The following is a 13,173-nucleotide window of genomic DNA, read 5'->3' on the forward strand; positions in this document are numbered from 1 at the left end:
GTACGGATCATCCGTGATCCCAACAATCGTTATCAAGTTCCACTAAAGGATGCGGGTCTTCTCCCACTGAGAAGGTTCCACCAAGCTGGCCCAGTGCGGATTAATGGGTTTTTCACGCCTTTAAGAAAATTATCACCCGGACATACAAACAAATAATGGGAAAGTACAGAGTTTATGCATGAAATAAAATTCGGGAGTTTCACATAGATACAATATCTTTATTTACTTATTATTTAATTAAAGAACTAATCATTTTTTGTCAATACAACTCTTATATGGCAATACAATATAGTATTTTGTCTTATAATTTTATAAGCTATTTAATTAAGTAGACTGCTTTAACAAAGGAAGGTATTATAAAATCCATATTTTCATCTGTTTTTATAAAGTTAAGACTATAAACGTAAGAAAACAGTTACGTATTTTTATAATAACTATCTATTTTTTTTTTTAACTAAGTTTGCATATAAGGTATGCCAAAAAAGGTATAACATAAAATTTATAACAATATGTTCATCTTTAACATAATTTTATGCACTCTTCTAATAAAAAATTTCAAAATAATTTTACTAGGTATCTTGTTAATTTTAAAAATAATTTTACTGTGTACTTATGCACTAAATATATCCTAAAAACACTGAAATAATATGATAAACAGTGTGGACTGCCCAATTCTCAACAACTTAAAACAGATATGTTTTAAGTGGTTTTGGGTTCATTTTATTTGGTTGTTATAAAAGTTGCAAGATTTTACCCTAGGAAACTGACCTCCAATAAAACTGGTTGGGCTGCCATGACAGTGGCACACAGGCGTAACAAATGACAGCTACAATTTTCTTTCCATTTGAAGCGCCAAATATGGCATACGAGTGTCTCAGGAACTAAATATATTTAATGAAATTCAAACTTTAGTTCCTTGGACACTCGTATTACAGCTTCACAACATGCAGCGCCAAAATGGCGTCAATCAATTGGAGATAACAACAAAATGGCAATAGCCTGTGATATTACTAGAGGTCAATGCCTCAAATTCTTAACTATTTATTCGTGTTACGTTGCGGAAGTTTTTTTTATAATTCGGGGCTACGTTGACCTAGCACCGTTTAACTTTGGTAATATATGATGAATGTTTTTTCTATTATAAAATCGCAACCCATAAAACAGGATCTATTGATATCTTTGACCATTTTTTCGTGTACCGTCTTTGGTTTCATTGATTAGGACCTGATAGATGTTTAGTAAATACTGGCGGAACATTTTTATGTTTTAAACCAATAGTGGAATTATGTTAGCCAATCAGAAAGTATTTTAAATACCACATTCTCGCAGGCATTCTTTTACTGTTGGCAAACATTTTGTGCCCACCAGATGGCACTTATGTACACTTTTGTTAAAGTTTTTTTATATAATACGGCTGCGACCAGCGCTTGGCTGTAATCTCACCAGATGGTAAGTGATGCAGCCAAAATAATATAAAACCTTATCTATTTGAAGGAAACCATGTTATAAAGCGACGACGGAAACCGGAAGGCCTATTCAATCTTTGAGTTGCAAAAAGTGGAAGCGAACGCTTCGTATCTGTCAAAAGGATATCAACAACTTAACAGCAGACCTTCCTATGCCTCAGTTTGGTGTAAGAGAGACAAGGACTCGAAAGGTTCTTAAATAAATCCAGAAATATATCGAGGATTCTTTTTAATACTATTATATTTTATTAACTAGTGTTCGCAGCCAGTTCGAACCACTGCCTTAATGCGTCCCCTAGGACGGTCGGCAAAGCGTTCATATCCCGTAATATGAGGTAGAATGGGAACGGGAACGTGTCCAAGTACGGTACGAATCCCATCAGTGTGTTACTCACTGGGTCCAGCATTGGCCGCCTGATGTCCATTATCGAATCCTGTGAACAATCGGAAATGTTAAATTCAATTAAATTCTTAAATATAAGCATGTGTAACTCTACGAATTACCATGATATATAATGAATATTAAAGCTTAATTTGCTATACTCCGCGACAAGCAGGCGAATCTGTACGGTGAAAGTTATAATTTCTTCAATTTTTATACTCCTCAAGTCTGATTAAACAATTGTTCATTGTAAAGTCAACATCTCCTGAGGGTGATCCGGTGTCGGAGTGAAATTTGCGTAGAGAGTACATTGCTGCAGATCTGGTGTGGAGTATAAAGATTGAAGAAATAATAAAGTACAACGTACAAATTCTCCTACTTTTCGCGGAGTATAGCCAATAAATCTTAATTTGGTCCTTCAAACCAAAGTAACTAATACACTGACGCCTGTTTTCACTAAATCTAGACATCGTCTCAATCGAATGCCTAATGGTTGGCGAAGGCGATGTCTATAGAAAAAAACGTTTTGCCAAGTCTTAGGTGGTAACTAAGACTTGGCAAAACGGCCTCGATTGCGATTTTATTCGCGGCTTTATTTATTATTCAATCTAGTTGTATGCCCACGTTCTCCGACCGCGTTTGTTACGGTTTTTACGATCCCCCCCGGGAACCGACTGTTATCCTGAGATAAAGAGAAGCCGATATTACTCTCTGTCCATTCAACTTTGACGACAGATCGCGAAGTGTGCAGCGACCCTGCTTACTGAGTCCAAGGCCGTGGGTACGATTCCCACAACTGGAAAATGTTTGTGCGATGAACATGAATGTTTTTTGACGCCTGTATTTATGTATATTATTCAAAAAAATATTCATCAGTCATCTAAGTACCCATAACACAAGCTACGCTTACTTTGGGGCTAGATGGCGATGTGTGTATTGTCGTAGTATATTTATTTATTTATTATAACTATTGGTCAATGGTCGATGAATGCCTAGTAGTCTTCCTAGATCAGGTATTGGCTTTGCTTTGCATTGCGTTCGTCAATAGTGAAAACGAGCATAAATCTTAAGTTTATAGAACCAGTGCGAACCTCACCTTATTATCAGGATTGTCAATGATTACATAAACCAAAAATATCCCTTGCTGTCTTGCCCTCCGGACCGCTTGCAAAACCTTAGTTTCTCCTTCTGAGAAAATGCCTCTACCATCACTGACTATCACCAGTAATTTAGCGTTCAAAGCATCACTCCTTATCGAATGTTGGTCGAACATCACGGTGCAGAAATCTAGCAACTGTGCTATCCTGGTTTTTGTTTGATCGAATAGCAATTGCTCAAGTATTTTGGAGCCGGAATGCTCTGAGAACTGTTCGGTGAACGGGTGTAAGAGGTTTGGTTTCTCGCCGAAACTCAGTACTGCCAGATCTCCTGATTCGAGTAGATTTAACGCCTGTAGAAAAATAATAAATTTACAATACATTAACTTAAGAATGTTTTAAAACAGACAGATTAATGAGTCCCTAGTTGCCATAGTTTGTTTTATTATTTTGTTGTGCGACCTAACAGCTGAACTGATCGCTGCATTCTGAAATTACGGACTTAAAATACTCACTTAGGTTCTTTATAGAATGTAAAACATAGTTTATATATACATATAACATGCTTTGTTATCACCAACTCACAGACAAAATAATATTTAGCTATAAAGTTATCCTTGTTTTTCATCTTCGCCATTGGTTGCCTGGAAGAAATCGCTATGAAGCGATAAAGCCGCCAAATTGTAGACGTTGTTTTGTTATACTTTTCTTTTTTTTTCTATGCACTTTTTGTGGTGTGCGATAAAAGTATATTCATTCATTCAAGTTAGAGCAATTCATACGCATGCTTTTTTATTATTCAAAATTTATGTTAAGCGAGTTGATTTTGATTAAATGCGTAAAGTTAATATTTAAATCTCACCTGCGAGACTAAAGCCAAGCTCTCGAAAGCCAATTCCTTGCTCCGGTTATCAGCCATTGAGCTCGAGTCGTCGATCGCGATGGCGATCTTGTACTCTCGCTTAGCGGGCTTGGTGCGGCGTAACCAGATACGATCCTTGCGGAAATGAGACGCAATGTATGGAATCACGCGACGCATATTAATGGCGCGTCCAGTACGGAAGTCACCTGAAATAGATTATTATTAAAATACTCGTACGTTAGTGAAAATTTCTCGGCGTTTTGAAGTCGGAAATTCCTTCTAATTTCTGTTTTACAAAGGTTCCGACAAAAGACCGCGCTAAGTAGGCAAATTTGAGCAATTTTTCTCCGGTGTTCAAGTATTTCCATACTCGGAAACGACGACTCGATTGCGAGCGAGCAAATTTTTTTCTAAGGCTACTGGGCTACTGAGTACAAAGTGTGAGATTTACTACCTACGTTTACTTATTCGATCGAGTGAAAGTTAACTACGATTTGTTTGTTACCGAAATAGCGCCATCTAGTGACAGTACGGTTTTACAGTATTGTAACAGACGGACGATTGGCGCAGTTGGCAGCGACCCTGCTTTCTGAGTCCAATGCTGTGGGTTCGATTACCACAACTGGAAATAAATTCTGTGATGAAGATAAATGTTTTTCAGTGTCTGGGTGTTTATCTGTATATTATAAGTATTAATGTATATTATTCATAAAAATATTCATCAGTTATCTTAGTACTCATAACACAAGCCACGCTTAATTTGGGGCTGGCGATGTGTGTATTGTCGTAGTATATTTATTTATTGTTTACTTAACTACCTTCCTTCTACTTCATCATCATCATCCTCATATCAACCCAATACCGGCCCACTACAGGGTATGGGTCTCCTCCCACAGTGATAAGGGGTTAAGGCCGTAGTCCACCACGCTGGCCCAATGCGGATTGGTGGACTTCACACACCTTTGACAACATTATGGAGAAATCTCAGGTATGCAGGTTTTCTCACGATGCTTTCGTTCACCATTGAAGCAGTGATATTTTAATTGCTATATTGCCATTCTGCGGTATAAAGATGTGCTGAAGCGTCATATGAATCATGTTCCATTGTCCTGGCAAGATGGAAGACCTTTACGAAAGACCGCTCACATTGGCGGCGCTTAGTGTACACGAACGTGACGAAATTTGAGTTGAGACGACTTAAAGAGCGTGATGCTAAACCCGATGTGGTAAAGGCCCGACCACCAGCGGCCGTACGACGTAACTACATTGCCGTCGCACGTTTAGCACAAAATCAGATTATGCGAGTCACCTAAGAGGTCACCAGCGGCGCTCTAGCTGGAATCCGAAACAGTCGCTGTGACCGAATACGGTTAGGATTTATTGATTTTAATTGCATAAAACGCAAATAAGTAAGAAAAGTTGGAGGTGCGTGCTGGGTGCGTGCTGGGATTCGGACTCGCTAAACCCGAATGTGAAGTCAAAGTCCCACCCACTGGGCTATCCCCGCCTTCTCCTACGCTACCATATTATTATTAATTATTTATAGTTAGTTATTAGTTATTAATTATTATTAATATGTAAAACTCTAACTCACATATACACACACACACACACGCACATACAAACACACACAAATATAAATACATACATACAAACACACACATACACCTAATACCTTATTTTTATTAATTATTTATAGTTAGTTGTTAGTTATTTTTCACGCGATCGAATAAGTAAACTTAGGTAGAAAATCTCACATATTGCACTTGGTTGTCCGTAATGAATAAAATTAAATAAAGGCCCCTTAACTTACCAGCTCTTCTGGACCGTCCAGTGGGCTCTAACACCAGTCTTAGCCGCTCGCACAATGCCCGAGCGGCGTTTCCACAGTCACTCCACACAGCCCGCCAGGCGGCAGTTGACGCGGTACTACCGCGGACTGCCCCGGACTCAAGCCACTGTCTTAGGCTAACATATTGTTCCATTGTTATATCATCGACTTGTTGGGTGGTTTCTTCGAGTCTAGAAATCGAAATTAGTTCAATATTTTTATTAAATCATAGATTTTTTTTGTTACTTATATAACTAACTTTTGCTAAGTATATTATTAAAATAAAATATTAAAATGTGGTCAGTAGATGGCTACGTATTTCCGTGGTGTCACCTGGTACAAGGTGCCAACTGAAAATCAGCGCTGTACGCTCCCATTGGCGCATGCGGCACAATGCTGAGCTGGCAACTTTTTTCTAGGTTGTGCCACACATAACATACGTCGTGTCGTTAATATTGTAATGTGTGGCGCAATGTAAAAATATTTTTTTCTCTCTTTCCTTCATCATCATCTTTATCTTTAGTATGAATCCATTATTGGGTCACAACACGAGAAGGATCTCCTTAGGGATCTCCTCCTGTTTATTAGGCCGTAGTTCACCACGCTGGCCAAGGCTTCAAACTTCGAACGCCTTTCAGAACATTATGGAGGATCACGCGTTTGAAGGGTTCCTAACGATGTTTTCCTTTACCGCTAAAGCAATTAATATTGAATTCATCATCTTTATCAACCCATTACCGGCCCAATACATTTCACGAGTCTCTTCTCAGAATGGGAAGGATTAAGGCGGTAGTTCACCGCGCTTCGAATGCCTTTCAGAACATTATGAGAATTCCCAGGCATGTCGGTTTGCTCATGATGTTTTCCCTCACCGTTGGAGCAAGTGATATTTAATGACTTAAATTAAAAATGCACATAACTCGAAAAAGTTGCGCAGCTATCACTGCTCGTTAATAAGCCATAGGAGAATATTTATGGTGTGATTTTTATTTCTTCAATCCCTTTACTCCAAACCAAACCGATCTTCGGCAATGAACTCTCTCCTTAGGAGATGTCGACTTTACAATGAATAATTGTTGTTTTAATAATAATTCAAATTCAAATTCAAATTCAAAATTCAAATTCAAAATTCATTTATTTCAAGTAGGCCTAATATAAGCACTTTTGAAACGTCAAGTCTTCAAAGTGAACATCTCCAAATAGATAATAAATTAACGTACCGAAGATCTGTTTTCTGTGTAAAGATTGAAGAAATTATAAATAACACCAAACAGATTCTCCTGCTTTTCGGAGTGTAGCAAATTAAGTTTTATTTTCATAATATCCCGAGGTTTCGTTAGAGATGTAAATAAAAGAAGCAACATTAAAAGCATTCGGATGCAAGTACTATACTTACTTGGTATGATAAGAAGTATCCCGCCCCCGAGGTACATTAGAGGTCAACACGGTATCACCCTCGACTTCAATACCAGTTTCTCCTGTGATTTCATCACCTCCTTCCTTTTTGTTACCGGTTTTGTCCTGATCTTTATCTTTGCCGTCTTTCATCTTTTCAGATTTTAGTTCCTCCGTCTTATCGACCTAAGATTTAAACATAAATTAAATTCAAACAAGCAAAATATTACTCATTATTTTTTTTTTTTTTTTAATAATTTATAATTTATTTATTCACAAGAATGTAGGTACATACAGTTTTTAAAATGTAAAGTAGTTATTATAATATTTATACAAACAAATGCGTGCCTCACAAATTATATTGGTGTGTATGTAATAAATGTTTGTAATGGTGCCATTTAAAATGTACTGTCCCTGATTTAGGTAAAAACCTGTATTACAGGCGACAGTGCTCTCCTTAAATTGTTGTTTCGATGATTGAGTGTATGATTGTGCGTATGTGAGTTTGCGTCGCATAGGTAATTGTGCTCGCGTATATGTTTGCTTATACAAGATAGTTATTATATTAAGTTATATATACATATATAAATTTGTTTTGCAGGTGTATGTGTGTGTTTGTATGTATGTATTTATATTTGTGTGTGTTTGTATGTGCGTGTGTGTGTGTGTGTGTGTGTGTGTGTGTGTATATGTGAGTTAGAGTTTTACATATTAATTCGATCCTAAGACTTCCAGAAGAATTTCAGTTTCAGCATATGATTTTGTCAGTAGCCACTCTTTTACACATTTTTTACAGTTAATTTTATTTAGGGGGTATATATTTATATCTCTATTGATTTTATTGTAAATTCTAGAGCTAATGATGTAGTACTGCCTCCCAGCTAGTTTACTTTTGTGCCTTTCTGTTTGAAAGATTATGTCCCCTCTTCTTTTATGTTGGCTTTTTACGTAAGTAGTAGAATTATGTTTACGAATAATAGTTTGAAGAATAAAAAGTTGGCGAACTGATAGAACTTTACAATCTCTGTATAATTCTGTAGTGGAATACCGAAAAGGTCTATTAGTCATCACTTTTAGGATAGCCCTTTGTGCTCTCTCCAACTGTAGTAGCGTTGATTTATGACTGCCACCCCAGACAGAAATGCAGTATGAAAGTAAAGACTGAACTATTGCATGGTATACCATAAAAAGAATTGATTTATTTGCTGATGATCTAAGATTTCTGAATATGTATATTAGTTTCCTTATTTTAGATGTTAAGTTAGATATGTGCAGTTTCCAGGACAAAGTGTTATCAATTTGCAGTCCAAGATATTTTATATTTGAAACATATTCTACTGTAGGACAGGCGCAATATGTATTTTCTAAAGAATTACAGATATGCGCCCTCACTATGCATTTATCAATAGGAGGTTGAGTGGTTGTGGACGAGGAAAAGGTAAGGAATTTAGATTTAATAACATTTAGGCTAAGTAAGTTTGCAGTTAACCAATCGGAAACCATTTTAAGTGCATTTTCGGCATTTTTAAAAGTATTCTCCCACGTATCTCCTGTAACAAGCAGAACGGTGTCATCTGCGTAAGCTATTATTTTGCAATGAGGAATTGGAAGGCAGCAAAGATTATTTATATATATAAGGAATAGCGTGGGGCCTATAATGCTGCCCTGCGGGACACCATATGTAAGAGGCATATCATCGCTTCGATGTTCAGTTACCTTAACTTGCTGGGTACGATTCTTTAAGTAATCGCTGAAAATATTCAGTGCTATACCTCTTACTCCTATTTTATAAAGCTTAGTCAGAAGTATGGGTACAGAAACAGTGTCGAAGGCCTTAGATAAATCAAGGAAAATGCCGACGCATTTTAATTTTTTATCTAGGGATCTAGTAATCGATTCAGTTAAATATAGAACTGCGTCTTCAGTACATTTTCCTTTTCTAAAGCCGTATTGGTTTGGTGACAACAGTTTATGTGCTTCTAAATAATTAACTAGTCTATTATTCAACACCTTTTCTAAGATTTTAGACAGAGAGGTTAGCATAGATATAGGTCTATAATTGTTTACATTGGTTCTATCACCATTTTTATAGATTGGAATAACTAGAGCCTTTTTATAGGAGTCCGGAAAAATACCCGTGACGAGAGAAAGATTACAAATTTTAGTGATTATAGGAGCAAGCGAGGCAAAGCTAGCCTTTAAGACTTTTGATGGAATCCCGTCCCATCCTACCGCACTATTTGATTTAAGGTTCATAATAATGGTTTCTATTTCTGTTACGTTTACTGGTAGAATTCCAAAAGAATTTACAGGAGAGAGGGTATCAACTATGCAGTTTTCTGGGGAGTAGTTTGGTTGTAAGAGAATCTGAGTTGCTAATCTGCTTCCTACTTCTACAAAAAAACTATTTACATGGTTAAGAGAAGTTTTATAATCAGTTTTTAAATGTAACAATTCTAAAGCAGGGGAGGATGAAGGATAAATATTTCCAACCTTCTTAATTACATGCCAGGTTCCTTTCGTGTTATTTTTATTTTACTCATTATTTTTTAAGTTAAAATAAATAAATCTGAATTTTCCAAATTGTTTATATATTTTGGAGAGTAATTTTGGACCGCAGTCGATTTTTTATTTGATTGTATTACAACACAACACCAGAAAACCATACAGGTTTAATCGTTTGTCCAAACAGTCTACTTACGTTAAGACACAGAAACTAAATTTACCCTTAATATGATCATGGGATATTCCCATTGTAAACCTATCTTCCAATTTTTTTACCAAGAGAGAAACTATGTACGCACTTGTGCTGTTATCACAGATGGATATGCTGTTATATTTGCTTACTAACTGATACGCTAATTATTTCTCCTATATGATAAACTTATAGCAATTATTTTTGCTAACAATTATTTTACACGTTATGTAGGAATTTCTCACCTGAATATCTTCGTCGTCCACATCCATAGCAACGTCTTCATCTTCCTTCAATTTGTCGCCTTCTTCATCATCTTGTTGTAACGTCGGTTGTTGGTCTGCTTGTTCTTTTGTAGCTGCATCAACAACCTTTAAGAATATAAGGATTTCAAGTAAGGACAAAAACTGAGGGTGGAATGGTCCTTATATAAGAAAGATCACCCTTCTGGCAAAGGCAGGCGTATCATCATATTAAATGCAACAACAAAATCTATCTTTTGTTGCCTAGAAAATATAGCTTAAGATAGATAGCTTAGATAAGATTGCCAAGTTAAAAATTGTATCTAGCTCTTTTACAAAATTCGTGATGCGGTTTTGTGGTAGTTGAATCATGCATTGCTAATAATGAACTAGATTTAAAAAACAAACTTTGAACAGTTGCTGTCAATTTTAATAAGAGCGGCTTTATACTAGCTTGTTTTCATTCACATACCTGCAGATCATCTTTCTTGGCTTGTTTAACGTGTTGGTAAGCATCCGCTTCATTTTCTGGTCTCTCATCACCTTCACCACCTTCATTTTCTGCGTCTTCTTTCTCAACATTCAAGGTGTGAGCTTTCTTATGTTTCCTTTCATTTACGTCACCTTTTTAAAAAAAAAAACCTATTTAACTGACGCCATCAATTTTCACCAAATGCTACGAAGACAGCCTGTAGCCTTCGTAGCATTTGCTGCACATCATATTTAGCCAGCAACTTTAAGGCATTACAGTAAAGTATCTCTCGTTACAAAAGAGTATTTTAAGTTTTTATTAGCTATAATTATAACAATATGCAAAAAATACCCAAAGTCCTTTCTTGATCAGTCTTCCCGGGTTTATTTTCAAATCTTTTCTGTTCTTTATCTTGAGAGGTTTCTGCTCTTGTCGCATCCTTATTACCGCGATGTCCTTTATCGCTTTTGTCTAGTTCGGACATTCCAGTGGATTGTATGTCCTCACCTACTTGTTCTTGGGCTTGTTCCTGTTATTTAAATTCAAACATATACTCTGTTTTTCAAATTCGATTTGGATACGTAAAAAAAACTCTAGTATCAACTCTATATAGTTTATGTTTATTTTCGGCATTTCTAACTTAGTGCCACATAAAATTGCATTGGCCGTAAATAAATTTCGGCCTCATACAATATTTTAGAAGCAAAACTCATGTTCAACCACAAATCAAAATAAATTAAAAATGAAAATGATTAATATTAACTAACTTATTACAATAAAACTCTATTCAATCAAGAATTATCTATCACTATATACTTACAAAAGGCTCAGCTTCTTCATCTTTAGCCTGTTCCGTATTAGTTTCAACATTGTCATTAGTGCCTCTCTCCATCTCGGCGTTTTCAACTCTATCCTCAGCCGTCGGATCACTGTTAGAAGGATTCGCTTGAGGGTTCGCTTCGTGTTCTTTTTCCTGAGTTTTTTCTTCTTCATTTATACTATCTGGATTCTTTTGCATGTTTTCTTCTTCAGTTTTAGACTCCTCCAGTGTTTCGGGTTCAGGATTCTCTGTATCGAGATTATCGGAATCCAGTTTCGCATCTGTGTCATCTTTTTCTTCATTAGGTATATCTTTATCATTTTCACCTTCATTTCCTTCCTTATCTTCGATATCTTGTTTGTTCTGTAAAAAGTATTGATACATATTTGTAAGTTATAATTAATTTTAAAGGCTTGCTTCCGATATTTACTTTAATCTTGTTAATTAACGTAAAAATGTATTTCACTCGTAATTCAAATTCAATTAAAAATATATATATATATAAATATACGAAATTGAGTTGAGTGAAAATTAGTTAGCAGAAAATGATTTTTTGGTTAATTAATTGTAAATATAGCTTCATCTTAGTTTTATCGTCTAGATTAACAACACACATACATGATCGTCAGTCACATCTTCATTTCCTTCGCCATCTTCTTCATCACTTGAAACTTCAAGGCCATTCTTATTGTTCTTTTCGTCTTTTTCTTTAGATTTCTCTTCCTCTTCTGGAATAGCCTCTTTCATTGCATCGATTTCAAACGGATTTTCTGTTTCGGTTTCACCGTCCTAGAATAAAAAAAAATATTTAAAAACATTTAATACAACACAGTTATTTGCTACTACATACTAGTCAGTACTACCTTGCAAGACAAAACGTCCGACTTCTCTTGATAAATTAAAAAAATATATATATAATATTTTAAATACGCACAGTAATAAGGATTTCATTAAAAAGACATGTGATATACCGCAACATACTAAGAAAAACATGATATTTTTTTGTAAGCTTTTTCTTTAATCATACTTGGTAATATTCGTTACCTTATCATCATTTCCTTCGTCACCATCCATGTTCATATTATCTGGTAATTCAAAATCTTCTGGCTCTGGCAGTTGTTGTTGGTTACCGTGGTAAGGATCGATCTGAAATTTATAAACAGTTACTTGCAACAATATTAAGAAATGAATGAATTAGGTAATTATTTATAAAGTGTAATTTGGTTATGCACTGATATATTGCCTAGCCGGCACAAATAAAGAAAAAGTAGTCAAACAACAACTTTACATAATTTATTACCTTAAAATATTAAGGAAGTAACAGCCGAATATTTCATGTGTTCAAATATAATAATTGCGTTTTAGAATTGAGCTAATAATGGTTTAATCTTACGTGGTCATCGTCAATATCAGGTTCTTTCATTTCATTGACATCCTTTTTCTTTTGTTTTTCCTTTCCATCTGTTCCATCGTCCTGACCTTGTTCCTCTTCTTTCGCAGCCATCTCTTTTTCACCTGTACTTTCACCCTTACCTCGTTCTTCTTTCTCATTCTTTCCAGATTCTTCTTCTAAATCATCTTCGTCTTCAGAACCCCATATTTGTTGATCCAGCCTATAATTATAAGTATGTAAAAAGATTACAAAATTTGCCGCTAGGTGTCTCTGTAGTCGAGAAGACTGTAATTGTATAACTCAGTAAGTAAATCGTAGTTGATTAGACTAAGGCACTCCTTCCGCAATTGTCAGAGGCTCTGTAGTTTTTTACATGTGTTTCGAAATAAAAACATTTTTACGTGTTTTTCGAATTCAAATGTACTTACTTTTCAGCCGCATTGTCAGTGTCACCCATTTGCTTGTCTGCATCATCATTTTCATCATCTTTATCTAATTCCTCGCTTTCTGTAACACAG

General features: G+C 35.7%; 1 protein-coding gene across 1 annotated transcript in view; it reads right to left on the bottom strand.

Moving 5' to 3' along the window:
- Window positions 1–1,680: 1,680 nt before the first annotated feature.
- Window positions 1,681–13,173, bottom strand: part of LOC120633224 (midasin) — a 37,481-nt gene continuing 25,988 nt past the window's right edge. Inside the window, exons 29-41 of the mRNA XM_039903378.1 lie at window positions 13,084–13,162; window positions 12,656–12,875; window positions 12,307–12,408; window positions 11,881–12,051; window positions 11,263–11,625; window positions 10,794–10,971; window positions 10,443–10,594; window positions 9,974–10,099; window positions 7,035–7,219; window positions 5,621–5,829; window positions 3,808–4,013; window positions 2,945–3,298; window positions 1,681–1,900 (exon numbers count right to left, since the gene is read on the bottom strand). Coding sequence (XP_039759312.1) covers window positions 1,715–1,900; window positions 2,945–3,298; window positions 3,808–4,013; window positions 5,621–5,829; window positions 7,035–7,219; window positions 9,974–10,099; window positions 10,443–10,594; window positions 10,794–10,971; window positions 11,263–11,625; window positions 11,881–12,051; window positions 12,307–12,408; window positions 12,656–12,875; window positions 13,084–13,162 — 2,531 coding nt within the window. The 3' untranslated portion in view covers window positions 1,681–1,714. The remainder of the gene's footprint in view (window positions 1,901–2,944; window positions 3,299–3,807; window positions 4,014–5,620; window positions 5,830–7,034; window positions 7,220–9,973; window positions 10,100–10,442; window positions 10,595–10,793; window positions 10,972–11,262; window positions 11,626–11,880; window positions 12,052–12,306; window positions 12,409–12,655; window positions 12,876–13,083; window positions 13,163–13,173) is intronic.

This window comes from Pararge aegeria, chromosome 21 (genome assembly GCF_905163445.1).
Source record: "Pararge aegeria chromosome 21, ilParAegt1.1, whole genome shotgun sequence".
NCBI classification, from domain to species: Eukaryota; Metazoa; Arthropoda; class Insecta; order Lepidoptera; family Nymphalidae; genus Pararge; species Pararge aegeria.